The sequence below is a fragment of the Oncorhynchus masou genome, unplaced genomic scaffold, assembly GCF_036934945.1.
Source record: "Oncorhynchus masou masou isolate Uvic2021 unplaced genomic scaffold, UVic_Omas_1.1 unplaced_scaffold_843, whole genome shotgun sequence".
In the NCBI taxonomy this organism is placed as follows: Eukaryota; Metazoa; Chordata; class Actinopteri; order Salmoniformes; family Salmonidae; genus Oncorhynchus; species Oncorhynchus masou.
This window is the reverse complement of record NW_027014896.1, coordinates 183,350-211,265: the sequence shown is the minus strand read 5'-3', so window position 1 is coordinate 211,265 and position 27,916 is coordinate 183,350. Positions and strand designations below refer to the sequence as shown.

The 27,916-nt window shown below is 49.1% G+C and overlaps 1 protein-coding gene across 1 annotated transcript; it reads left to right on the top strand.

The window, feature by feature from the left end:
- Window positions 1-1,505: 1,505 nt before the first annotated feature.
- On the top strand, window positions 1,506-27,675 carry LOC135537784 (retinol dehydrogenase 10-A). The gene is made up of 6 exons (XM_064963798.1): window positions 1,506-2,271; window positions 2,940-3,175; window positions 19,885-19,983; window positions 23,680-23,825; window positions 26,450-26,581; window positions 27,123-27,675. The coding sequence occupies exons 1-6, from the start codon at window positions 1,971-1,973 to the stop codon at window positions 27,244-27,246; spliced, it is 1,038 nt and encodes a 345-aa protein (XP_064819870.1). The 5' UTR covers window positions 1,506-1,970; the 3' UTR covers window positions 27,247-27,675.
- The last annotated feature ends 241 nt before the right edge of the window (window positions 27,676-27,916 follow it).

Below are 27,916 nucleotides of genomic sequence, written 5' to 3'. Positions count from 1 at the left end.
GACCCTGTATATAACTACTGACCCTGTATATAGCTACTGACCCTGTATATAACTACTGACCCTGTATATAACTACTGACCCTGTATATAACTACTGACCCTGTATATAGCTACTGACCCTGTATATAACTACTGACCCTGGAACTGTCCCTGTATATAACTACTGACCATGTATATAGCTACTGACCCTGTATATAGCTACTGACCCTGTATATAACTACTGACCCTGGAACTGTCCCTGTATTTAACTACTGACCCTGTATATAGCTACTGACCCTGTATATAACTACTGACCCTGGAACTGTCCCTGTATATAACTACTGACCCTGTATATAGCTACTGACCCTGTATATAGCTACTGACCCTGTATATAACTACTGACCCTGGAACTGTCCAGGTATGTAGCTACTGAGCCTGTATATAACTACTGACCCTGGAACTGTCCCTGTATATAACTACTGACCCTGTATATAGCTACTGACCCTGTATATAGCTACTGACCCTGTATATAACTACTGACCCTGTATATAGCTACTGACCCTGGAACTGTCCCTGTATATAGCTACTGAGCCTGTATATAACTACTGACCCTGGAAATGTCCCTGTATATAACTACTGACCCTGTATATAGCTACTGACCCTGTATATAGCTACTGACCCTGTATATAACTACTGACCATGTATATAACTACTGACCCTGGAACTGTCCCTGTATTTAACTACTGACCCTGTATATAGCTACTGAGCCTGTATATAACTACTGACCCTGGAACTGTCCCTGTATATAATTACTGACCCTGTATATAGCTACTGACCCTGTATATAACTACTGACCCTGTATATAACTACTGACCCTGTATATAGCTACTGACCCTGTATATAACTACTCACCCTGTATATAACTACTGACCCTGGAACTGTCCCTGTATTTAACTACTGACCCTGTATATAACTACTGACCCTGTATATAACTACTGACCCTGTATATAACTACTTACTTTCTTTCTCATTATCAATAAAAACATTTTTTTTAAATATATAGGCTATGGTTATTGAATATAATTACAATTGATATGTACATGTTGACTGGATTTACAAGACATTGGATGAAATTTTAATTTAATTTATACAGTTTCATAACTTTAAATCTACTCATGTAATAAACAAAAAAACGGTAAATGGTCATCAGGGATAACCTCTTTTGTAAAGGTGTGACGTTTACAGTTCGGTTATCTTTCCAAAGTCGGAATGTTGTTTTATTTAATTGCAAAAAAAAAAAAGGAAGACAATTTCGTCATACATTTTCCCTCTGTTTTCATTCATCTGACAACACTTCCAATAGTCCTACAGGTGGCACAAGAGAGCTCATCCATTCAGTCTCCGGTTTCCACTACGCGCCTTTCATTTTACTAAAGATAAGCCACTCTTCTATTTCTGTCAGGCGCAGCCGCCCTCGTCCTATTGGGGTCCATTGATAGGCAGTGGTTAAAAAGCGCACGAGCCGCTGTTCTGTTATGAGAGCACTGCAGGACTGTCACTGCAACGGACGGAAGGGCGCAACACAGTGGCAGTGTCTACACGCAACTCCGTGCTTACTTATTTTTGTGCGCACTTGCGACAACTGGGACTGTTTGCGAGAATCGGGAAGCAACTTGACAAAATCAGCAACAAGTTAAAAAAAAATAATTTGTTGAGCCTAGCATTCATTGATTCAGTCAATTTCTGCATTCTTTTGCTGTCTTGGAGTAGAGTATTTTTTATTTTTTTTAAAGAAGGAAATCAGTCCAGTAGACCTCTATTCTATTCAGACCGTTTGTTTCATAAACAACACGAACAATATTAGTTTACTTATTTATCACAACTTTGGCTGCAATAACTCATTTGAACCACAGTAAAGCAAAACGGTGTGCGCTTTCTATACAATATTATCTCGGTTCTCTCATTATCTTGCTCATTGCCATCGCGTTCAAGATGATGAACACTATGGTCATTTTTGCGGAATTTTTCGTGGTCATCTTGAAAGTGCTCTGGGCTTTTGTTACCGCCGGGGCGAAATGGGTGGTGCGGCCGAAGGAGAAGAGTGTAGCGGGACAGGTGTGTGTGATCACCGGGGCTGGAAGCGGTCTGGGTCGGCTGTTCGCCAAGGAGTTCGCGAGAAGACGGGCTGTACTGGTGCTATGGGACATCAACAGCAAAAGCAACGAGGAGACCGCGGAGTTGGTGAGGGAAATCTACCGGGAGCTGGACAGTGAATCTCCGGTGGCCAAAGAAGGTGAGTTGCCTGAAAATATCTCTCATCCGATTTTTTTTGCAACGCGATTCTTTTGGCTCATTATACTTGATCAAATATTGTCTGGTCAGCCCGGTCAACATAGGCGTTATTCTATTGATCGCAAAATCGTCATAACAAGCTTGTTTAAACATGAGGGTGTTTTTTTTTAAAGCCAACTTGCCTATTTACTGTCGACTCCGTTTATTAGAATATAAGAGCACATTTGCTGCAGCCTCGATGAGCAGCTGGGCTACATCATTCTGAGGAGAACTTCAGTCGGTAAACTCGGCGTGGGTACGGTGCGCTCGCCTCGGGGCAGCTCCCTGTTAAAGTCCTCTCTCGGTCCCTTCGCGGGTTGTCTGTGCTCGTAGCCTACCCATTCATTGCCTATAGGGGCGATAGTGTACAGGCTCATGTTTGACCCGCCACCACAACACACGAAGTGCTCACGAGCTATACAATAATGTTTCAGAACTGTTGCGTGACAGTTAAAGGGTTTGACTTGTCCATAAACTTGAAAAGAAAAGTTATTTATTCCATGGCTTGATATTTAAACGTGTTATTACCTTATTCTGATTTGGACTGTCTATTTCTGATTTGACTGTCTTGGCTTCCAGTGATGTACTGTGGTTTATTCTCACTCCCTGTCTCTTCCTCCCTCTATCCAGGAGCAATAGGAGGGCTAGAGGAGGTGCTTCCGTTCAAGCCTCAGGTGCACACGTACGTGTGTGACGTGGGCAAGCGGGAGAGTGTGTACTCCACCGCGGAGAAGGTGCGTCGGGAGGTGGGCAACGTGGACATGTTGATAAACAACGCTGGCGTGGTCTCTGGTCACCATCTCCTGGAGTGTCCTGACGAGCTGATCGAACGCACCATGGTGGTCAACTGCCACGCACACTTCTGGGTGAGTCCCCCACACCTACTGTCATCCCAGTCCCCTGTCCCCCATGCCTACTGTAGTGTCATCCCTGTCCCCCACGCCTACTGTACTGTCATCCCTGTCATCCCTGTCATCCCTGTCCCCCATGCCTACTGTAGTGTCATCCCTGTCCCCCACTCCTAATGTACTGTCATCCCTGTCCCCCATGCCTACTGTAGTGTCATCCCTGTCCCCCACTCCTAATGTACTGTCATCCCTGTCCCCCATGCCTACTGTAGTGTCATCCCTGTCATCCCTGTCCCCCATGCCTACTGTACTGTCATCCCTGTCCCCCACGCCTACTGTACTGTCATCCCTGTCCCCCACACCTACTGTACTAGTATCCATGTCCCCTATCCCCCACACCTACTGTACTGTCATCCCTGTCCCCCACGCCTACTGTCATCCCTGTCCCCCACACCTACTGTACTGTCATCCCAGTCCCCTGTCCCCCACGCCTACTGCACTGTGATCCCTGTCCCCTGTCCCCCATGCCTACTGTCATCCCTGTCCCCCATGCCTACCCCATGCCTACCTATCCCCCGTCCCTGTCATCCCTGTCCCCTGTCCACCACGCCTACTGTACTATCATCCCTGTCCCCTGTCCCCCACACCTACTATACTGTCATCCCGGTCCCCTGTCCCCACGCCTACTGCACTGTGATCCCTGTCCCCTGTCCCCCATGCCTACTGTCATCCCTGTCCCCCACGCCTACTATCATCCCTGTCCCTGTCCCCCACACCTACTATACTGTCATCCCGGTCCCCTGTCCCCCACGCCTACTGCACTGTGATCCCTGTCCCCTGTCCCCCATGCCTACTGTCATCCCTGTCCCCCACGCCTACTATCATCCCTGTCCCCTGTCCACCACGCCTACTGTACTATCATCCCTGTCCCCTGTCCCCCACACCTACTATACTGTCATCCCGGTCCCCTGTCCCCCACGCCTACTGCACTGTGATCCCTGTCCCCTGTCCCCCATGCCTACTGTCATCCCTGTCCCCCACGCCTACTATCATCCCTGTCCCCTGTCCACCACGCCTACTGTACTATCATCCCTGTCCCCTGTCCCCCATGCCTACTGTACTGTCATCCCTGTCCCCCATGCCTACTGTACTGTCATCCCTGTCCCCCACGCCTACTGTACTGTCATCCCTGTCCCCCATGCCTACTGTACTGTCATCCCTGTCCCCCACGCCTACTGTACTGTCATCCCTGTCCCCCACGCCTACTGTACTGTCATCCCTGTCCCCCACGCCTACTGTACTGTCATCCCTGTCCCCCATGCCTACTGTACTGTCATCCCTGTCCCCCACGCCTACTGTACTGTCATCCCTGTCCCCCACGCCTACTGTACTGTCATCCCTGTCCCCCACGCCTACTGTACTGTCTTCACTGTCTCCCATACCTACTATCATCTAAATCACCTTTATTCCCCTGTCCCCTATCCCCTGTCCCCTATCCCCTGTCCCCTATCCCTGTCCCCTATCCGTGTCCCTGTTCCCTGTTCCCTGTCCCTGTCCCCTATCACTGTCCACTGTCCCCTGTCCCCTATCCCTGTCCCTGTCCCCTATCCACTGTCCCCTATCCCTGTCCCCTATCCCTGTCCCCTATCCCTGTCCCCTATCCCCTATCCCTGTAAACCTACTGTTCTCACAGCCTTGACCTCAGGTTGACCCTTTGGGGCACCGACAAAAAATAGACTGGATCAAAGATGTTGATATTTTATAGGGGTATTTAATGCCCCCCCCCCCCCGGCCAGTTTATTGGGTGGTAAACCGGGGTTATTCCCATGATTACTGTATGACTCATTCAAATGATTGCTAGCCTTGAAGATGAATTAATTCAGGGTTGGAAAGATCTCTCTGAGTACGGCCATGTTTGTTCGAGCATAAAGGAGCCACATAGTTTAAACATCCCTTAACAGTATTTACTACTGAATCTAGTCCGATCTGTGTGGATTATATTGTAACAACAAAGTGACAGCATCCATTCTGTCGAACCTCTCACCTAAACTTGTCACCATCTCCGAGCTTCCATGATCAATGATGATCATTTTTATTGTTTTATTTAATTTCACCTTTATTTAACCTGGTAGGCCAGTTGAGAACAAGTTCTCATTTATAACTGCGACCTGGCCAAGAATAAAGCAAAGCAGTTCGACACAAACAACAACACATGTTAAACGAGTTACACATGGAGTAAAACAAACACACAGTCAATAATACAGTAGAAGAAAATCTATATACAGTAAATGTGGAAAGATAAGGGAGGTTTGGCCATAAATAGGCCATGGTGGAGAAGTAAATACTATATAGCAATTAGACACTGGAGTGGTAGATGTGCAGAAGATGAATGTGCAAGTAGAGATGCTGGGGTGCAAAGGAGCAAGATAAATAAATAAATACAGTATGGGGATGAGGTAGTTGGATGGGCTGTTTACAGATGGGCTATGTACATCACCTCCTGATACTGGTCTGGTGTCTCCTCTCCTCTCTCCTCTCCTCTCCTCCAGTCACCATACATTCCTCTCCTCTCCTCCAGTCACCATACATTCCTCTCCTCTCCTCTCCTCTCCTCTCCTCTCCTCTCCTCTCCTCTCCTCTCCCTCTCCTCTCCTCTCCTCTCCTCTCCTCTCCTCTCCTCTCCCTCCTCTCCTCTCCTCTCCTCCCTCTCCCTCTCCTCTCCTCTCCTCTCCTCTCCTCTCCTCTCCTCTCCTCTCCTACCAGCCTCAGAAAGAGAGAGGGGTGTGCTGGGTTGAATGTTGTAACAACTGAAGCCAGCTGTTTGGCAGGCAGGCAGGCAAAGATAAGCTGCCTCCCAAATGGCACCCTATTCCCTGTGGGTATGGGTCAAAAGTAGTGCACTGCATAGGGAACAGAGTGCTATTTGGGAGGCAGACATACACTGATGATCCCATTGGTATGTCAATCCCCTCTGCACTGCCCTGAGCCCACTAACATATCCCCACTTCCGCCATCACACACAGCGAGAGAGTGATGGGCGTGAAGCCCAGCGAGACAGAGAGACACGGAGACAGAGACAGACACAGAGACAGAGAGACATGGAGAGACACAGAGAGAGATAGAGAGAGAGCCTGACTGGGTTTGCATCCCAAATGGCTCTCTATTCCCTACATTGTGCACTATAGGCTCTGGTCAACAGTAGTGCTCTATATAGGGTGCTATAGGGCCCTGGTCAACAGTACTGCACTATATAGGGAATAGGGTGCCATAGGGCCCTGGTCAACAGTAGTGCACTATATAGGGAATAGGGTGCCATAGGGCCCTGGTCAACAGTAGTGCACTATATAGGAAATAACGTATAATTTGGGACAGGTTTTCTCTATTTGTTTTACCTCTTGCTTGCAGGCAGACAGGCAGACAGGCAGGCAGGCAGACAGGCAGGCAGACAGGCAGACAGGCAGACAGGCAGGCAGACAGGCAGGCAGACAGGCAGGCAGACAGGCAGGCAGACAGGCAGGCAGACAGGCAGGCAGACAGGCAGGCAGACAGACAGACAGGCAGGCAGACAGGCAGACAGACAGGCAGGCAGACAGACAGACAGGCAGGCAGACAGGCAGACAGGCAGGCAGACAGACAGACAGACAGGCAGGCAGACAGACAGACAGGCAGACAGACAGACAGGCAGACAGGCAGACAGGCAGACAGGCAGACAGACAAACAGACAGACAGACTCAATCTGAATGGCCAGAGTAGTTAATTAATAGCCCATTGAAAGTGCACATCCTGTCTGGGTGTGTGTGTTCGTAAACGAGTCCATTCTGAGGGCTGCTTAGAGCATTGTTCAGGAGATTTACCCCCCCCCCCTGTGGTGAGGCAGTTGTGACAGGGGGGGGGGGGACGACTTTGTTTAGAAACCTGCAGTGAGAGCCGACTAGCTCTGAAGAACCAGGGGGATTTTCATAACACAGGTTGCTTTACAATCGGACATATTTCTTAGTGTTTGTTTACATGTGGTGGTGATGAATGACGCGTTGATTGATCAGAGTGGGTGTTTGTTTGCTGTTCTCTGATGCCGCAGGGATTTGAGTGGAGAGGCTTTCTGTTTCATTCTCAGGGATTTGAGTGGAGAGGCTTTCTGTTTCATTCTCAGGGATTTGAGTGGAGAGGCTGTGAATTGATTCTTGAAAATGAGCTTGCGCAATCTCTTGTCAGTTCAATGGGCCGTGTAGGAGACAGGTTATATATGACTGATCTATTAACCTAGCGAAGATTCCCTCGACCTAGCGAAGATTCCCTCGACCTAGCGAAGATTCCCTCGACCTAGCGAAGATTCCCTCGACTTAGCGATGAATCCCTCGACTTAGCGATGAATCCCTCGACTTAGCGATGAATCCCTCGACTTAGCGATGAATCCCTCGACCGTGTAGGATTTATTAATTGCACCTTATTTCCTATCTGTAATAGATTTTTAACGGTCCCCAGTTCCCTTAGGAGTAGTTTAAAATAGTGCGCTATATTTTGCAATAGGGAGCCATTTGGAACGCCGCCGTAGTCAGTGATACAGCAGTAGTCTGGATTCTCATTAGTGCTGCTCCTGATTTTTTTTCTGTCTTGTTCTTTGCGAAGGGACGGACGGAGGGAGGCAGGGAGGGGACGGAGAGAGGGAGGGACGGAGAGAGGGAGGCAGGGAGGGGACGGAGAGAGGGATAGGGGACGGAGAGAGGGATAGGGGACGGAGTGAGGGAGGGGACGGAGAGAGGGAGGGGACGGAGAGAGGGAGGGACGGAGAGAGGGAGGCAGGGGGGGACGGAGAGAGGGAGGGGACGGAGAGAGGGAGGGAGGCAGGGAGGGGACGGAGAGAGGGAGGAGGCAGGGAGGGACGGAGAGAGGGAGGGGACGGGAGAGAGGGAGGGGACGGGAGAGAGGGAGGGGACGGAGAGCGGGAGGGGACGGAGAGCGGGAGGGGACGGAGAGCGGGGAGGGACGGAGAGAGGGAGGGGACGGAGAGAGGAGGGGACGGAGAGAGGGAGGGGACGGAGAGAGGGAGGGACGGAGAGAGAGGGAGGGGACGGAGGGACGGAGAGAGGGAGGGGACGGAGAGAGGGAGGGGACGGAGAGAGGGAGGGCAGTGTGGGTAGATGAAAGCAGGTTCTAATGAATGGGGACAGACCAGCATGTCAGAATGGAGCATTGTGGTCCATTAAAGACACCAGAGGGAAGTCGCTGCGGCTTTGGGATTTTCAGGAATCCAGTTTATTTGGGTTGGTTTGTTGTTGCCTTAGTTAATAATATGGTAATGTAGCCCACGTAGGGCTCTGGTCTAAAGTAGTGCACTATGTAGGGAATAGGGTGCCATAGGGCTCTGGTCTAAAGTAGTGCACTATGTAGGGAATAGGGTGCCATAGGGCTCTGGTCTAAAGTAGTGCACTATGTAGGGAATAGGGTGCCATAGGGCTCTGGTCTAAAGTAGTGCACTATGTAGGGAATAGGGTGCCATAGGGCTCTGGTCTAAAGTAGTGCACTATGTAGGGAATAGGGTTCCATAGGGCTCTGGTCTAAAGTAGTGCACTATGTAGGGAATAGGGTGCCATACGGCTCTGGTCTAAAGTAGTGCACTATGTAGGGAATAGGGTGCCACTTGGGACTTAGTCGTCCTCTTTGCTCTTACACAAACACATGCACGCCGGTGTCGTAGGTCAATGCAGATGGTCCTATCACACAGAGCTGTTATATGTGTTGTGCCGGTAGGCCATAGCAGGTTGTACACAACTACAGTTCCATATTATGGCTCAACAACTAACCACAAATGGGATTTAATGCTCGTCTTATATATATATTTATAATTGATTAGGACATTCAAACAAGTTTAGGCAATATGGTGCTTTTTTTTAAGCTTTAAAACAGCTTTTGTTGGTATTACTAAACAGGGCATTTTCATTTCAGTGTTTGCCAAAAGAAGGGATTAAAATCAGGGGGAGAGAGTGGTCCTGTTCTTCTGTTTTAGTTTATACAGGAAGGGAGGGAGGTGGTTCCTTCCCAGCTCTGCTGCTTTCTCAAGCCTGTCATCTCTCTGTTTGGACATAAACAGCCTAAAGCCTATTTCTCCTCCATGTCTGTTCAAGGTTCATTTTTAATGAGGGAAAAGTAAGAATATATATAATATTTTTTAATCCTCCATAAACCTTAATTCGGTTTTCTATGTTTACAGATTATTATTCCAACGACTATCCCGTAACCAACGACTATCCCGTAACCAACGACTATCCCGTAACCAACGACTATCCCGTAACCAACGACTATCCCGTAACCAACGACTATCCCGTAACCAACGACTATCCCGTAACCAACGACTATCCCGTAACCAACGACTATCCCGTAACCAACGACTATCCTGCAGGCTGGCAGCAGCTCGGCTGTTACCCAGGGTAACAGTTACAGATAATTATCATAAACTCCCTCCTCCTTTCCTCCTCTAAAATGTCTATCAGAGTCCACAACGTGTACCCGTACGTGCAGCAGGGTTGCAGATTCTTGGGACCGTTGATTTTCATACTTTTTCTAATTCTCAGCACGGCTCAACTAATTTCTCCAACTGTCAACACATTCAAATGAGTAGAGGATGCATACGCGGAGCAGGGGGGTGGTTGGGAGTTTTGGGGAGGTGCACGTTCGGGCTGAGCCCCCCCCCCCCCCCCACGGACGGTGATCTCAGAGCCACATACCATTGGGAGGCCAGACTATCACGTCTACGAATCTAGACCTGTTACAGTGAAGCTTGAAGTGTTCCCCTTCCCTCTCTGGCCTCTCCAGCACCACCAGCCGTTTCCTCCCCTCCCTTCTCTTCTTCTCCTCCTCTCTTCCTCCCCTCCCTTCTCTTCTTCTCCTCCTCTCTCCTCCCCTCCCTTCTCTTCTTCTCCTCCTCTCTTCCTCCCCTCCCTTCTCTTCTTCTCCTCCTCTCTTCCTCCCCTCCCTTCTCTTCTTCTCCTCCTCTCTTCCTCCCCTCCCTTCTCTTCTTCTCCTCCTCTCTCCCTCCCCTCCCTTCTCTTCTTCTTCTCCTCTCTCCCTCCCCTCCCTTCTCTTCTTCTCCTCCTCTCTCCTCCCCTCCCTTCTCTTCTTCTCCTCCTCTCTCCTCCCCTCCCTTCTCTTCTTCTCCTCCTCTCTTCCTCCCCTCCCTTCTCTTCTTCTCTTCATCTCTTCCTCCCCTCCCTTCTCTTCTCTTCCTCCCCTCCCTTCTCTTCTTCTCTTCCTCCCCTCCCTTCTCTTCATCTCTTCCTCCCCTCCCTTCTCTTCATCTCTTCCTCCCTCCCTTCTCTTCTTCTCTTCCTCCCTCCCTTCTCTTCTTCTCTTCCTCCCTCCCTTCTCTTCTTCTCCTCCCCTCTCTTCCTCCCCTCCCTCTCTCTTCTTCTCCTCCTCTCTCCCTCCCCTCCCTTCTCTTCTTCTCCTCCTCTCTCCCTCCTCCTTCTCTTCTTCTCCTCTTCTCTTCCCCTCCTCCTCTCTGCTCCAACGTGACCTGGCAGTGGGTTCACTGCACTGACTCCATCTGAAATGGTCCAACGAGTGTGGAAACACGAGGAAGGGAGAGACTGAGCTTGGGAAGGGCAGAGTGCAGATGGGAGGAGGAGAGAGGGGGGCTGAGAGAGATGGAGAGTGTGTGTGTGTGTGTGTGTGTGTGTGTGCACGTGTTTTTGGATAGCACGGTTTGAATGGAGCCACGATGGAGACAGGAAGTAGGTGGTTATCTAAGCATGATTCTGCCAGGCAACACACACATACATACATACACACACACACACACACACATACATACATACATACATGCATACATACAGTGCCCTCCCCAGTCTCCAGCATGGGTCCCTGATTGGTCCCTGATGGTCCCAAGGCCTGATTCAGAGGTCCCGGCCCGGCCCAGCATGGGTCCCTGATTGGTCCCTGATGGTCCCAAGGCTGTATGGGAACCACCCTGCCCAGCATGGAAGCCTGATTGGTCCCTGATGGTCCCAAGGCTGTATGGGAACCACCCTGCCCAGCATGGATCCCTGATTGGTCCCTAATTGTCCCAAGGCCTGATTCAGAGGTCCCGGCCCGGCCCAGCATGGATCCCTGATTGGTCCCTGATGGTCCCAAGGCTGTATGGGAACCACCCTGCCCAGCATGGAAGCCTGATTGGTCCCAAGGCTGTATGGGAACCACCCTGCCCAGCATGGGTCCCTGATTGGTCCCTGATGGTCCCAAGGCTGTATGGGAACCACCCTGCCCAGCATGGAAGCCTGATTGGTCCCTGATGGTCCCAAGGCTGTATGGGAACCACCCTGCCCAGCATGGAACCCTGATTGGTCCCTAATGGTCCCAAGGCTGTATGGGAACCACCCTGCCCAGCATGGAACCCTGATTGGTCCCTAATGGTCCCAAGGCTGTATGGGAACCACCCTGCCCAGCATGGAACCCTGATTGGTCCCTGATGGTCCCAAGGCTGTATGGGAACCACCCTGCCCAGCATGGAACCCTGATTGGTCCCTAATGGTCCCAAGGCTGTATGGGAACCACCCTGCCCAGCATGGGTCCCTGATTGGTCCCTGATGGTCCCAAGGCTGTATGGGAACCACCCTGCCCAGCATGGAACCCTGATTGGTCCCTGATGGTCCCAAGGCTGTATGGGAACCACCCTGCCCAGCATGGAACCCTGATTGGTCCCTGATGGTCCCAAGGCTGTATGGGAACCACCCTGCCCAGCATGGAACCCTGATTGGTCCCTAATGGTCCCAAGGCTGTATGGGAACCACCCTGCCCAGCATGGGTCCCTGATTGGTCCCTGATGGTCCCAAGGCTGTATGGGAACCACCCTGCCCAGCATGGATCCCTGATTGGTCCCTGATGGTCCCAAGGCTGTATGGGAACCACCCTGCCCAGCATGGGTCCCTGATTGGTCCCTAATGGTCCCAAGGCTGTATGGGAACCGCCCTGCCCAGCATGGGCCCCTGATTGGTCCCTGATGGTCCCAAGGCTGTATGGGAACCACCCTGCCCAGCTCTGACCAGCCGGTCCCGCGCCACGGATCAGACGTCACTTCCCTTTACTCTTTGAGGAAGAGGAGGGGCTATGTACGGACACGCCTGGTGCCCGAATGGACGACGTGTGTCGCACAGCCGAGAGTCGAATGTGGAAACTAATAGATTCGGTTTCAGTCAGCTGTCCTGATGAGCCCGGTCTGGTGACTGAAGGAGAGGAGAGGAGAGGGGAGGGGAGGAGATGAGAGGGGGGGAGGGAGGAGATGAGAGGGGAGGGGGAGGGGAGAGGGGAGGGGAGGGAGATGAGGGGGAGGGGAGGGGGGAGGAGAAGGGAGGGGGAGGAGAAGGGGAGGGGAGGGAAGAGGAGGGGAGGGGAGAGGAGAGTCCCGGTATTGGCCTGGTTGTGTCGAGAGCATCAGGTTAATGGACATGGAAAGTTCTGTCTGGTGTACAGAGAGGAGATTCAGCCGTGACTCATTCACAGTTTACAATTTAATGGAATTTAACAGATGCTCTTATCCAGAGGCATTTACAGAGTCCCTCTTCTGAATTGTGGTATTAAGTAGTGGAGATAACCATGGATAAAGTCACAGTATATTGATCAGGGTATTCAACAGGAGAGAGATGTCCCTCGATCTCACAGTGCTCATGTAGTGCACGTTCATCTGCAGGGTGGGAAGAAAAGAGAGAGAGAGAGACAGACAGAGAGAGAGAGAGACAGAGAGAGAGAGAGACAGAGAGAGAGACAGACAGAGAGAGAGACAGACAGAGAGAGAGACAGACAGAGAGAGAGAGAGACAGAGAGAGCGAGAGACAGAGAGACAGAGAGAGAGAGAGAAGGAAGGCCGCCACTTCCTGTCCCGCCACTTCCTGTCCCGCCACTTCCTGTCCCGCCACTTCCTGTCCCGTCACTTCCTGTCCCGTCACTTCCTGTCACGTCACTTCCTGTCCCGCCACTTCCTGTCCCGTCACTTCCTGTTCCGTCACTCCCTACAGGCTAGATTAGACGAAAGGGTCGTGGTGAGTTGCTGTCTGACCCACTTATGTGACAATTGGTTTCTTGTCTGCGGGTCTTGGGCTTGACGTGATGCCAAGCGACAGGAGATAAGTTCCCCTCTCTGCATTCCTGCCCGGCCTGGAGAAAGGAGGCAGCCAGGCAGAAGGGTCGTACTTGACTGGTTTTATATGAGCCCCCAATGGACTAAGTGCACCTGTAGGCTGGCTGGACTGGGCTAGTCTGGACTGGGCTAGTCTGGACTGGGCTGGGCTGGGCTAGTCTGGACTGGGCTGGTCTGGGCTGGTCTGGGCTATGCTAGTCTGGGCTGGGCTAGTCTGGGCTGAGTTGGGCTGGTCTGGGCCGGGCTAGTCTGGACTGGGCTGGTCTGGGCTCTGCTAGTCTGGGCTGGCTAGGCTGGGCTGGCTAGGCTGGACTGGGCTGAGTTGGGCTGGATGTGGTTGGAGGGAGTTAGCGATTTAGGGTGTTGTGTGTGTGTGTGTGAGAGTCTGCGTGTGACAGAGTAGAGGGTGTCTGTGTGACAGAGTAGAGGGTGTCTGTGTGACAGAGTAGAGGGTGTCTGTGTGACAGAGTAGAGGGTGTCTGTGTGACAGAGTAGAGGGAGTCTGTGTGACAGAGTAGAGTGTGTCTGTGTGACAGAGTAGAGTGTGTCTGTGTGACAGAGTAGAGGGTGTCTGTGTGACAGAGTAGAGGGTGTCTGTGTGACAGAGTAGAGTGTGTCTGTGTGACAGAGTAGAGGGTGTCTGTGTGACAGAGTAGAGGGTGTCTGTGTGACAGAGTAGAGGGTGTCTGTGTGACAGAGTAGAGGGAGTCTGTGTGACAGAGTAGAGGGTGTCTGTGTGACAGAGTAGATGGTGTCTGTGTGACAGAGTAGAGGGAGTCTGTGTGACAGAGTAGAGGGAGTCTGTGTGACAGAGTAGAGGGTGTCTGTGTGACAGAGTAGAGGGAGTCTGTGTGACAGAGTAGAGGGTGTCTGTGTGACAGAGTAGAGGGAGTCTGTGTGACAGAGTAGAGGGTGTCTGTGTGACAGAGTAGAGGGAGTCTGTGTGACAGAGTAGAGGGAGTCTGTGTGACAGAGTAGAGGTGTCTGTGTGACAGAGTAGAGGGTGTCTGTGTGAGCACTACTGCTGCTACTCACAACCAAGTCTCTCTCTTTAATGAGTCTGGGAAATGTCTGACCACTGTTGCCCTTGATGGCCGTGTGTGTGTGTGTGTGTGTGTGTGTGTGTGTGTGTGTGTGTGTGTGTGTGTGTGTGTGTGTGTGTGTGTGTGTGTGTGTGTGTGTGTGTGTGTGTGTGTGTGTGTGTGTGTGTGTGTGTGTGTGTGTGTGTGTGTGTGTGTTGTGTGTTGTGTGTGTGTGTGTGTGTGTGTGTGTGTGTGTGTGTGTGTGTGTGTGTGTGTGTGTGTCAGAAGGAAGGTAGTCTTGAGGTTTCAGGGGAAAGAGACTTCAGAATAGTATGGATGTTTGAGTTCAGTACTAGAATGTTTTCTATGCATCAAGTCTTTTTGCTTTGTTAACCTTTCAATCATTTACAATCACTGTCGCTATGACGCACACCTGACTGAGTCTCTCTCCACCACAACAATTCCCTTCTGTCGCTATGACGACACACACCTGACTGAGTCTCTCTCCACCACAACAATTCCCTTCTGTCGCTATGACGACACAAACCCTCCACTTACTCTAGCCTCAATCAATACAGCAATCAAAACAGAAATGTTGTTGTGGATCTCTCTCTGCTCTCTCTCTCTCTCTCTCTCTCTCTCTCTCTCTCGCTCTCCGGCCTCCGGTCAGTGTCAGCTCTCTCTCTCTCTGGCCTCCGGTCAGTGTTGGGTTTGTTCTAATTAAATGACCATCTGGTCCTTCTGTGTCTCCAGTATTTGTTAATATGGTCATACTGTTATATTATATATTATTATACTGTTCCTGTTGGTCAGACACAGGCAGTAATATGCTCTGACACCCCAGCTGTGAGCAGCTTTCTGTGGTCCAGATTCTCTTGCAGCAATTAGAGGCAAGCAGCGGGCAGGACATCCCGGCGGGGGGCCCGGGGGGCAGGGCGGCTTTCGTTGGGGGGGTGTAATTCAGCGGAACTGGGATCCTTGAGGCCCAATTACGGACCGTTCTGATGTAAGACAGGAACCCCTGGTCGATTTTCACAGGTTTCGTGTCTGAGAGGTCGCCAGAGGTTACCGGCCGACACGCCAGAGATGCCATGAGAAGCAGGGAATCATGGGAGGCCTGGGGGTTTGGGCAGAGAGCGGAGTGGTCCCTGTTTGCTTGCTATATGTAGGCGGAGGTTACTAGAGACAGAAACAAGTCCTGCAAGTGTAACTCTGTCTTCCCTCAATCTCTGACCTCACAGTTCTGCCCTGAAAGCAAAAGCTTTTCAATAGCAGTTTACCAGAAATGTTTTGTTTTCCTGCCCTGGTGGCAGGCAGGCCCAGTCATTGTGCTGCTGGATCAAATCAAAACCAAGCCTCCCTCCCTCCCTCCTTTCCCCCTGTACATAATGAGGCAGTGTGGGAGTGGGTTCTGGGTTGAGTGAGTTGGCTGGACCAGGTGCGGGCATATCTCTGTTAATGCTCCGTTTGCACACATAACCCCACACACCCACCTCCATTTTGGCACGGAGAAACCTGTCTCTGCTCTTTTCCCAGTCCTGATATTCCTTCTGGCACGTCCTCCCCTCCCCTCCTCTCACCCAACGCCCCATCCCTCAATAAATTGAATATTGCAGCAATTTCAGATTTTAATGTCCTGGAAAAGTGATGCTTGGTTCTGAGTCAGATCTTATTGCAGTAATCTACCTAGCTTACTGTTGCAGAACAGAGCACACCACCTTACATTACCATGATCTGCCTGCCAGTTCTTTAAATCCCTCTATCCCCCCTCCGTAGATCATAAAGGAAGATTGGCTGGAAGTGATTAATGCTCCTTCTAGCTTCACACATAACAGACAGAGAGAGAAGAGATATCTACACCAGTCTGGTTATCAGATAGACACAGAGAGATATCTACACCAGTCTGGTTATCAGATAGACACAGAGAGATATCTACACCAGTCTGGTTATCAGATAGACACAGAGAGATATCTACACCAGTCTGGTTATCAGATAGACACAGAGAGATATCTACACCAGTCTGGTTATCAGATAGACACAGAGAGATATCTACACCAGTCTGGTTATCAGATAGACACAGAGAGATATCTACACCAGTCTGGTTATCAGATAGACACAGAGAGATATCTACACCAGTCTGGTTATCAGATAGACACAGAGAGATATCTACACCAGTCTGGTTATCAGATAGACACAGAGAGATATCATAATACACAGAGTGTATCACGGTACCATAAAAGTATGTCTGTTTCCCAAATGGCACCCTATTCCCTATATAGTGCACTACTTTAGGCCAGAGCCCTATGGCACCCTATTCCCTATATAGTGCACTACTTTAGGCCAGAGCCCTATGCCATCCTATTCCCTATATAGTGCACTACTTTAGACCAGAGCCCTATGGCACCCTATTCCCTATATAGTGCACTACTTTAGGCCAGAGCCCTATGCCATCCTATTCCCTATATAGTGCACTACATTTGTCCAGAGGGTAGTGCTCTATATAGGCCATAGGGTGCCATCTCTCTCTTTTCTCTGTCTCTCTCTTTTCTCTGTCTTTCTCTGTCTCTCTCTTTTCTCTGTCTCTCTCTGTCTCTCTCTCTCTGTCTCTCTCTCTCTGTCTCTCTATTTTCTCTGTCTCTCTATTTTCTCTGTCTCTCTCTTTTCTCTGTCTTTCTGTCTCTCTCTGTCTCTCTCTTTTCTCTGTCTCTCTCTTTTCTCTGTCTCTCTCTTTTCTCTGTCTTTCTCTGTCTCTCTTTTTCTCTCTCTTTTCTCTGTCTCTCTCTGTCTCTCTCTCTGTCTCTCTCTCTCTGTCTCTCTCTTTTCTCTGTCTCTCTCTTTTCTCTGTCTCTCTCTTTTCTCTGTCTTTCTGTCTCTCTCTGTCTCTCTCTTTTCTCTGTCTCTCTCTGTTTTTCTCTGTCTTTCTCTGTCTCTCTCTGTCTCTCTCTTTTCTCTGTCTCTCTCTTTTTCTCTTTTTCTCTGTCTCTCTCTTTTCTCTTTTTCTCTGTCTCACTCTTTTCTCTGTCTCTCTCTTTTCTCTGTCTTTCTCTCTCTCTCTCTCTCTTTTCTCTCTTTCTCTGTCTCTTTTCTCTGTCTCTCTCTTTTCTCTCTTTCTCTGTCTCACTCTTTTCTCTGTCTCTCTCTTTTCTCTGTCTTTCTCTGTCTCTCTCTCTCTCTTTTCTCTCTTTCTCTGTCTCTTTTCTGTCTCTCTCTTCTCTGTCTCTCTCTTTTCTCTGTCTCTCTCTTTTCTCTGTCTCTCTCTTTTCTCTGTCTCTCTCTTTTCTCTGTCTCTCTTTTCTCTGTCTCTCTCTTTTCTCTGTCTCTCTGTCTCTCTCTTTTCTCTGGCTCTCTCTGGCGCTCTCTTTTCTCTGGCTCTCTCTGGCGCTCTCTTTTCTCTGGCTCTCTCTGGCTCTTCCTGGCTCTCTCTGGCTCTGTGAACTGAACTCCTTCAGGGTATGTTTAGAACTCAGTGATATAATCTAGAACTCTGTCTGTGTGTTTCTCTTGGCTTCTCTGTTTCATCAAGTTCTACAGTATGGACAATCCTCAACCAACAAAGTACTACTCTGGTTGACTCTGTAATACAACACCTAATGTGATAATAAAACATTGTTTTATATATATATATATATATATATATGGGGCAGGTGCAATTTAACACCATAACACATTCTTTTTTATTTGTATTTTTTATTATGTTTATTTCACCTTTATTTAACCAGGTAGGCTAGTTGAGAACAAGTTCTCATTTACAACTGTGACCTGGCCAAGATAAAGCAAAGCAGTTCGACACAAACAACAACAGAGTTACACATGGAGTAACACAAACACACAGTCAATAATACAGTAGAAAAGTCTATATGTGTGCAAATGTAGTAGATTTGGGAGGAAAGGCAATAAATAGGCCATAGTGGTGAAATAATTAATTACGATTTAGCAATTAGACACTGGAGTGGTAGATATGCAGAAGATGAATGTGCAAGTAGAGATACTGGGGTGCAAAGGAGCAAGATAAATAAATACATCACAATATGGGGATGAGGTAGTTGGATGGGCTATTTACAGATGGGTTCTAGTATATTATCTTTTCAGTGATTGAGTTCTATGTCCATTTTCTAGCACCAGTACTCCCAGAGATGGTAATGAGGATGGGGGGGGGGGGGGCAGAAAGTTGTTCTGTTGTTGTTATTCCTCCTCGACACCAACACCTCAGGTCTAAGTGAAGTTAGCACTGTTAGGCCCTCCCTAGTCTTCAATCTCCCTCAGTGTTGGTCTTCAATCTCCCTCAGTGTTGGTCTTCAATCTCCCCCAGTGTTGGTCTTCAATCTCCCCCAGTGTTGGTCTTCAATCTCCCCCAGTGTTGGTCTTCAATCTCCCCCAGTGTTGGTCTTCAATCTCCCCCAGTGTTGGTCTTCAATCTCCCCCAGTGTTGGTCTTCAATCTCCCTCAGTGTTGGTCTTCAATCTCCCCCAGTGTTAGTCTTCAATCTCCCTCAGTGTTAGTCTTCAATCTCCCTCAGTGTTGGTCTTCAATCTCTCCCAGTGTTGGTCTTCAATCTCCCCAGTGTTGGTCTTCAATCTCCCCCAGTGTTGGTCTTCAATCTCCCCCAGTGTTGGTCTTCAATCTCCCTCAGTGTTGGTCTTCAATCTCCCTCAGTGTTGGTCTTCAATCTCCCCCAGTGTTAGTCTTCAATCTCCCCCAGTGTTAGTCTTCAATCTCCCCCAGTGTTGGTCTTCAATCTCCCCCAGTGTTCTCCCTCAGTGTTATGTTTCACACCAATCCCAGTAGATAGAAGTTTCAGTAAGGCACAGATCTAGGATCAGCTTAATCCTTCTTAAATTTTAATGTTAGCCATTAGAGGGAAGGCCAAAGGGCTCTTGTCAAAAGTAGGGCACTATGTAGGAAATAATGAGCAATTTGGGATACACAACCTCTCACTCTTTCTCTCTCCTATCACTTTCTCTCTATCCTATCACTCTCTCCTATCACTTTCTCTCTATCCTATCACTCTCTCCTATCACTTTCTCTCTATCCTATCACTCTCTCCTATCACTTTCTCTCTATCCTATCACTCTCTCCTATCACTTTCTCTCTCTCCTATCACTCTCTCCTATCACTTTCTCTCTATCCTATCACTCTCTCCTATCACTGTCTCTCTATCCTATCACTCTCTCCTATCACTTTGAGTATTGTTCCGCTTGGGCAGCACAGAGGGCAGTCGGTGGACAGCGGTTGAATTGCATTGTGGTCCATGGTGAGTGAACGGGGACCTGTGATTGGTTCTGTCAGCGGGTCTTTAGAGCCGGGCACTGGATATGTGTGGGAAAAGAACAGACTCGTACAGTAAACCATCTCTCTTCTCTGTGGTGGCTCTCTCTCCCTCGTTCTCTCCTGTTTTCCCTCTGTCTGTCAAAAAGTCTCCCTCTCTTCTCCATGGTGATGCAGAGAAAGAGAGGGAGAGAGCGGGAGGGAGAGAGAGAAACAGAAAGAGGATCAAAGGGTTTTGGCAGAGACAAACTGCACCAGTAAACTAACCTTCCTCTCTTTTTTCCCTCCTTCCCCCTCTTCTCTCTTTCCTATAGACCACCAAGGCCTTCCTTCCCAAGATGTTGGAGCTGAACCACGGCCACATTGTGACGGTTGCCAGCTCTCTGGGGCTATTCAGCACAGCTGGTGTGGAGGTGAGTTACTTCACATGAATGAGACACTCTCTCTCTCTGCGGTTGGTTAGTTAGTAGTACTATGTGGTAGACACAGAGACAGCGACACAGAGACAGCGACACAGAGACAGCGACACAGAGACAGCGACACAGAGACAGCGACACAGAGACGGCGACACAGAGACGGCGACACAGAGACGGCGACACAGAGACGGCGACACAGAGACGGCGACACAGAGACGGCGACACAGAGACGGCGACACAGAGACGGCGACACGGAGACGGCGACACGGAGACGGCGACACGGAGACGGCGACACGGAGACGGCGACACGGAGACGGCGACACGGAGACGGCGACACGGAGACGGCGACACGGAGACGGCGACACGGACACAGAGACAGCGACACAGAGACGGAGACAGCGACACAGAGACGGAGACAGCGACACAGAGACGGAGACAGCGACACAGAGACGGAGACAGCGACACAGAGACGGAGACAGCGACACAGAGACGGAGACAGCGACACAGAGACGGAGACAGCGACACAGAGACGGAGACAGCGACACAGAGACAGCGACACAGAGACAGCGACACAGAGACCCCAGACCCCCCCCACAGATATTCGCCTTCCCCTGTCTATTGTGGGCCTGTTACGGGGGCCTCTGTCTATTGTGGGGGGAGGTCTGGGGGCCTGTTACGGGGGCCTCTGTCTATTGTGGGGGGGAGGTCTGGGGGCCTGTTACGGGGCCCTCTGTCTATAGTAGGGAGGGGTCTGGGGGCCTGTTACGGGGCCCTCTGTCTATAGTAGGGGGTCTGGGGGCCTGTTACGGGGCCCTCTGTCTATAGTAGGGGTCTGGGGGCCTGTTACGGGGCCCTCTGTCTATAGTAGGGGGTCTGTTACGGGGCCCTCTGTCTATAGTAGGGGGGTCTGGGGGCCTGTTACGGGGCCCTCTGTCTATAGTAGGGGGGTCTGGGGGTCTGTTACGGGGCCCTCTGTCTATAGTAGGGGTCTGGGGGCCTGTTACGGGGCCCTCTGTCTATAGTAGGGGGTGGGTCTGGGGGCCTGTTACGGGGCCCTCTGTCTATAGTAGGGGGGTCTGGGGGCCTGTTACGGGGCCCTCTGTCTATAGTAGGGAGGGGTCTGGGGGCCTGTTACGGGGCCCTCTGTCTATAGTAGGGGGGTCTGGGGGCCTGTTACGGGGCCCTCTGTCTATAGTAGGGGTCTGGGGGCCTGTTACGGGGCCCTCTGTCTATAGTAGGGGGGGGTCTGGGGGTCTGTTACGGGGCCCTCTGTCTATAGTAGGGGTCTGGGGGCCTGTTACGGGGCCCTCTGTCTATAGTAGGGAGGGGTCTGGGGGCCTGTTACGGGGCCCTCTGTCTATAGTAGGGGGGGGTCTGGGGGCCTGTTACGGGGCCCTCTGTCTATAGTAGGGGTCTGGGGGCCTGTTACGGGGCCCTCTGTCTATAGTAGGGGGGTGGGTCTGGGGGCCTGTTACGGGGCCCTCTGTCTGTAGTAGGGGGGGCCTGTTATGGGGCCCTCTGTTTGCAACTGGGGGGGTCTGGGGCTGGGCCCATAGGGCCCTTGGCTCTGAGTGAAGAACAGGCTGACATGTCTCCGTGGGAGGGAGACATCTTCATCAGGTTCTTTGTGAAACCATCGCAGCTCTCTCAGTATTCACATCACAGCCAATTCACTCTAAATGGAGGGGACTTTGTTTTCACTTTTTTTTTGTGTGTGTGTGTGTGTGGGGGGGGGGGGGGTCATCTTTCGTCCAGGCCCCTCACTGTTTCTTTTTGTGTGTTATCTGAGTCAGTGTTAAAAGGATTTGATGTGGTCATTTGTCCTGGGGACAATAAGAAGAGTGGCTGTAGCTGTCACTCTCGCACTCTCTGTGTTCCAGAGAAGCCTTCTAGAATGCTTCTTTAATATTCTAGAACACATGGACTCCCTCTCACTCCCTCTCTCCCTTCCAGAGTGGTGTCATTTTCATTCTGTCTCCAGGCACCGCTACCCCATTGCCTTTTGTTTTCCTAGCTGTTGTTGCACAGGCGGGAACTCATCCATAACCATTAAGTCTCTCTTCAAAGGGACTGGAGCACAGTCAAGGTTTTAACCTATAATACTTCATAGAAATTGAATGTGATTTTAAGGCAGGAGGGACTATTCATTTAGGAACCATAGTTTGGCAGGCATGTCACGTGGGCACCATCTCATCTCCTTTATCCTCTCTGGGTTTGCTGCTTTTGAAGATTAGGCCCCCGGCGAACCATCAAACCCTCCCCGACCTATGAATCAATCCAACCCCAACCCAACCCAATCCCAGCCCATAACCCAACCCAATCCCAGCCCATAACCCAATCCATCCCCAACCCATCCCAGCCCATAACCCAACCCAATCCCAGCCCATAACCCAACCCATCCCCAACCCATCCCAGCCCATAACCCAACCCAATCCCAGCCCATAACCCAATCCCAGCCCATAACCCAACCCAACCCAACCCATCCCAGCCCATAACCCAACCCATCCCAGCCCATAACCCAATCCAATCCCAGCTCATAACCCAATCCAATCCCAGCTCATAACCCAATCCCAGCCCATTACCCAATCCCAGCCCATAATCCAATCCCAGCCCATAATCCAATCCCAGCCCATAACCCAATCCCAGCCCATAACCCAATCCAATCCCAGCTCATAACCCAATCCCAGCCCATAACCCAATCCAATCCCAGCCCATAACCTAATCCAATCCCAGCCCACAATCCAATCCCAGCCCACAATCCAATCCCAGCCCACAATCCAATCCCAGCCCATAACCCAATCCAATCCCACAACCCAATCCCAGCCCATAACCCAATCCCAGCCCATAACCCAATCCCAGCCCATAACCCAATCCCAGCCCATAACCCAATCCCAGCCCATAACCCAATCCCAGCCCACAATCCAATCCCAGCCCACAATCCAATCCCAGCCCACAATCCAATCCCAGCCCATAACCCAATCCCAGCCCATAACCCAATCCCAGCCCATAACCCAATCCCAGCCCATAACCCAGTCCCAGCCCATAACCTAATCCAATCCCAGCCCACAATCCAATCCCAGCCCACAATCCAATCCCAGCCCATAACCCAATCCAATCCCAGCCCATAACCCAATCCCAGCCCATAACCCAATCCAATCCCAGCCCATAACCTAATCCAATCCCAGCCCACAATCCAATCCCAGCCCACAATCCAATCCCAGCCCATAACCTAATCCAATCCCAGCCCACAATCCAATCCCAGCCCATAATCCAATCCCAGCCCATTACCCAATCCAATCCCAGCCCATAATCCAATCCCAGCCCATAACCCAATCCAATCCCAGCCCATAACCCAATCCAATCCCAGCCCATAACCCAATCCAATCCCAGCCCACAACCCAATCCCAGCCCATAACCCAATCCCAGCCCATAACCCAATCCAATCCCAGCCCATAACCCAATCCGATCCCAGCCCATAACCCAATCCCAGCCCATAATCCGATCCCAGCCCATAACCCAATCCAATCCCAGCCCATAACCCAACCCAATCCCAGCCCATAACCCAATCCCAGCCCACAACCCAATCCAATCCCGATGCCCATTCTATTCCAGTGTAATTCTACGACTGTGTCTTGACTCCAGTGTGATAGCTACACAGGATTTAACACCTTTTCCTCTCATGACCCCCTATAGGATTACTGCGCTAGCAAGTTCGGGGCCATCGGCTTCCACGAGTCGCTGAGCCACGAGATCAAGGCTTCGGATAAGGATGGCATTAAGATGACGCTGGTGTGTCCCTACCTGGTGGACACGGGCATGTTCAAAGGCTGCAGGATAAGGTGAGACATCCATCATCAATCAATCAATCATCAATCAATTCATTCATCCATTCATCCATCCATCCATCAATCAATCATCAATCAATCATAAATCAATCAATCCATTAATCCATCCATCAATCAATCATCATCAATCAATCATCAATCAATTCATTCATCCCTCCATCAGTCAATCATCAATCAATCCATGCATCCATTCATCAATCAATCATCAATCAATCATCAATCCATTAATCCATCCATCAATCAATCATCAATCAATCAATCATCAATCAATCATCAATCAATTCATCCATTCATCCATTCATCAATCATCACTCAATCCATTCATCCTTGCATCCATCAATCAATTAATAATCAATCAATCCATTCATCCATCCATCAGTCAGTCAATCAATCAATCAATCAATCCATTAATCCATCCATCAATCAATCATCAATCAATTAATAATCAATCCATTCATCCATTCATCCATCAATCAATCATCAATCAATCAATCAATCCATTAATCCATCCATCAATCAATCATCAATCAATTAATAATCAATCCATTCATCCATCCATCCATCAATCAATCAATTAACCAATCAATCCATCCATCCATACATATATCAATCAATTAATCAATCAATCAGTCATTCCTCTCAAATCAATTAATCATAACATGATTCATAACATTTTCGTAGTGCTTTATCACTTAGCATTTTAAATGGCTATTTAAATAGACGTTGGAGGTTAATAATTAAATTAAACTAAAATTAAATTATGTAAATTATTACATTAAACGAAACCAGGGAGCCTACTGCTAACAGCAATGTTCCTTAAAAACAAATTCAGTCACGGAGCAAATTTCCCGTCTACTGAGAGCGCACGCAAACTTCAACGTTGTGAAAATTCTACTTATGACGTGAACACTGAGGCTGTACCCACTTTGAGTTACAGTTTTAACATTGGACCAGTAGGTCACTGTGGCTATTTGATCATAATATGGGCCTACCGGAGTGTCCTACCATCGAAAACTATGGAGAAAATGCATCCCATAATAATATCCTACCATCAAAAACTATGGAGAAAATGCATCCCATAATATTTTAACATGGAAATAGCTGTTCTATCATTCGGACTACAGAGGCAGACAATGTGTGGTGTTCAATGTAGACCTACAGACTGTTGAAGAAAAACACACGCAAGGCTTGACCTTTAACCTGTTTATCCACGTGTCCTTCAGACAAGGAGGTGACTGACAAAATAAAATGCATAATTATTCCCAAACCATTATTACAGGAGAATCAGACAAATTATGCTACCCCTCTGCCTATTGGCTACTTATCTTATACAAACCTCTCTCAAAATACAACACTGCCCCTTTAAGACCGAACAAAAGCTCTCCGTTACCTGACTGGCTTTTCATTCATCCATTAGTCAATCATCATCAATCAATCATCAATCAATTCATTCATCCATCCATCAGTCAATCATCAATCAATTAATAATCAATCAATCCATTCATCCATCCATCAGTCAATCATCAATCAATCATCAATCAATCCATCCATCCATCCATCCATCCATCCATCCGAAACATACACGTTTATGTGCTCTTGTAGGAAGCAATCACTTCCCCCATTTGCTGACTAAATAAATTAAATCAATTAGCTATAACTTGGCTAATAACTCCCTAACTAGAAAGATTATGTACAAATATACACACATGGCTACATGCAATGGGCTAGTGATGTACTGCAATGCACTGTACTGTACTATACACGGAGTGTACAAAACATTAAGAACACCTGCTCTTTCCATGACATAGACTGACCAGGTCAATCCAGGTATGATCCCTCATTGATGTCACCTGTTAAATCCACTTCAATCAGTGTAGATGAAGGGGAGGAGACAGGTGGTTAAAGAAGGAATTTTAAGCCTTGAGACAATTGAGACATGGATTGCGTATGTGTGCCATTCAGAGGGTGAATGGGCAAGACAAAATATGTAAGTGCCTTTGAACGGGGTTTGGTAGCAGGTGCCAGGCACTGGTTGGTGTCAAGAACTGCAACGCTGCTGGGTTTTTCAAGCTCAACAGTCCCCTGATTGTGTCAGGAATGGTCCACCACCCAAAGGTCATCCTTTGGACACAACTGTGGGATGCGTTGGAGTCAATATGGGCGACACCTTGTAGAGTCCGTGCCCCGGCGAATTGAGGCTGTTCCGGGGGGTGGGGTGGGGGGGGCAAAAAGGAGCGCAACTCAATATTAGGAAAGTGGTCTTAATGTTTTGTACACTCAGTGTACTGCACTGTTCTACGGAGTTGACTAGTGCCTTAACCTGTATGTCGATGCCAGTGTACCAAACCAAGGGACACCCTCTCTACCCCCCCTAGCAGGTGTACCGTGAATACTGTTCCCCTCTTTAGTTACAATGGTCCCCCCCCCCTGAACTGGCCTATTCTAGGTGTTGATATAAATAGGTATGGTTTCGATAAGATCAGACTTGGTTGTGTGTTGTGTACAGACTCTGCACTACGTTGCTGAATAGCACCCTGGGCACTTTCCCCTTGTGTTTATGTGTGTGTTCTGCCCTCGTTCTGGCTGTCTCTAACTTATGCCACTTCCTGTCTGTACAGGAAAGAAATCGAGCCATTCCTGCCTCCCCTGAAGCCAGAGTTCTGTGTAACACAGTCTATGAGGGCCATTCTCACCGATCAGGCTATGATCTGCACCCCACGCATAGTATACATGGTTAACTTCATGAAAAGGTCAGTCCAGTCTTTCTCCCTCTGTCTTTCTCTCTCTCAATTCAATTAATAAATACATGCTTTATTGGCATGAATGGGTGGTTGCCATCTCTACTCTACTCTCCTCTCTTTCCACCTCCCTCTCTTCTCTTTCCACATCCATCTCTTCTCTTTCCACCTCCCTCTCTTCTCTTTCCACCTCCCTCTCTTCTCTCTCCACCTCCCTCTCTTCTCTCTCCACCTCCCTCTCTTCTCTCTCCACCTCCCTCTCTTCTCTCTCCACCTCCCTCTCTTCTCTCCTTTCTACAGTGTCTGAATGAACTCAGTCCCTCTCCTGTCTACAGTGTCTGAATGAACTCAGTCCCTCTCCTTTCTACAGTGTGTTGTGAATGAACTCAGTCCCTCTGCTTTCTACAGTGTCTGAATGAACTCAGTCCCTCTCCTTTCTACAGTGTGTTGTGAATGAACTCAGTCCCTCTGCTTTCTACAGTGTCTGAATGTATTCATGTCTCTAAATGAAGGGCTTTGTGTATCTGACCTCTGTTTTCTCTCCTCTCTACAGCTTCCTGCCCTTCGAGGCCATCGTTTGTATGTACAGGTTCCTCGGTGCTGATAAGTGTATGTACCCCTTCCTTGCCCAGAGGAAGGAGCTGATGAACAACAACGAGGCTAAGGGGGACATCTAGGGGGCGCTGTTGCCGTGGGGTGGGGCCCATAACCCTAGAGGCACAAGGATAAGACCACTGAGGGTGCATGGAGGAGGAGGAGGAGAAGGAGGAAGAGGATTTTTAAAGACTGAATCTAGACTGGTGAACTTGCATTGAGCAGATACAAAGGTCCTCTGAAACGATGCCAGCTGTGTACTACACAAAGGATTTTATTTCTCTTCGTTTTTTTCATATTGTCTTTTTATTTGTTATGTTTTTTTTTTTCTTCTAAGGTTTGTTTAAAGAAACCAACCATCTATATACTGTGTCAATAGTTATTTTTATTTTTTTTTAATCATATGAAAAAAAGGTATTAACTATTTACGTAATGTAGTCACCAACTTTTTATTTAGTATCTTTGTGAACATATACAGTATGTTACTGTACAGTAAAATCTTGTCACTTTCAGTTTCTCTTTTATTCGTAGACATGCACTGTAATACTGCCTTTCTCTACACGGCCAAGTCTCTGTAGAAACGGTTCAAAATGGCATTTCATCGCCCAGACCGACATGCAAAATACATTTACACGTACATGTTAGTCAATCAAACTCACGTTTCTCAGCGAGCGTCTGGGTAGCCAGGTGCTGAAATTAGAACTGCAAGTCCCGCCTATCCCATCTCATTGTTTTGTTTTTAGGAGCATATAC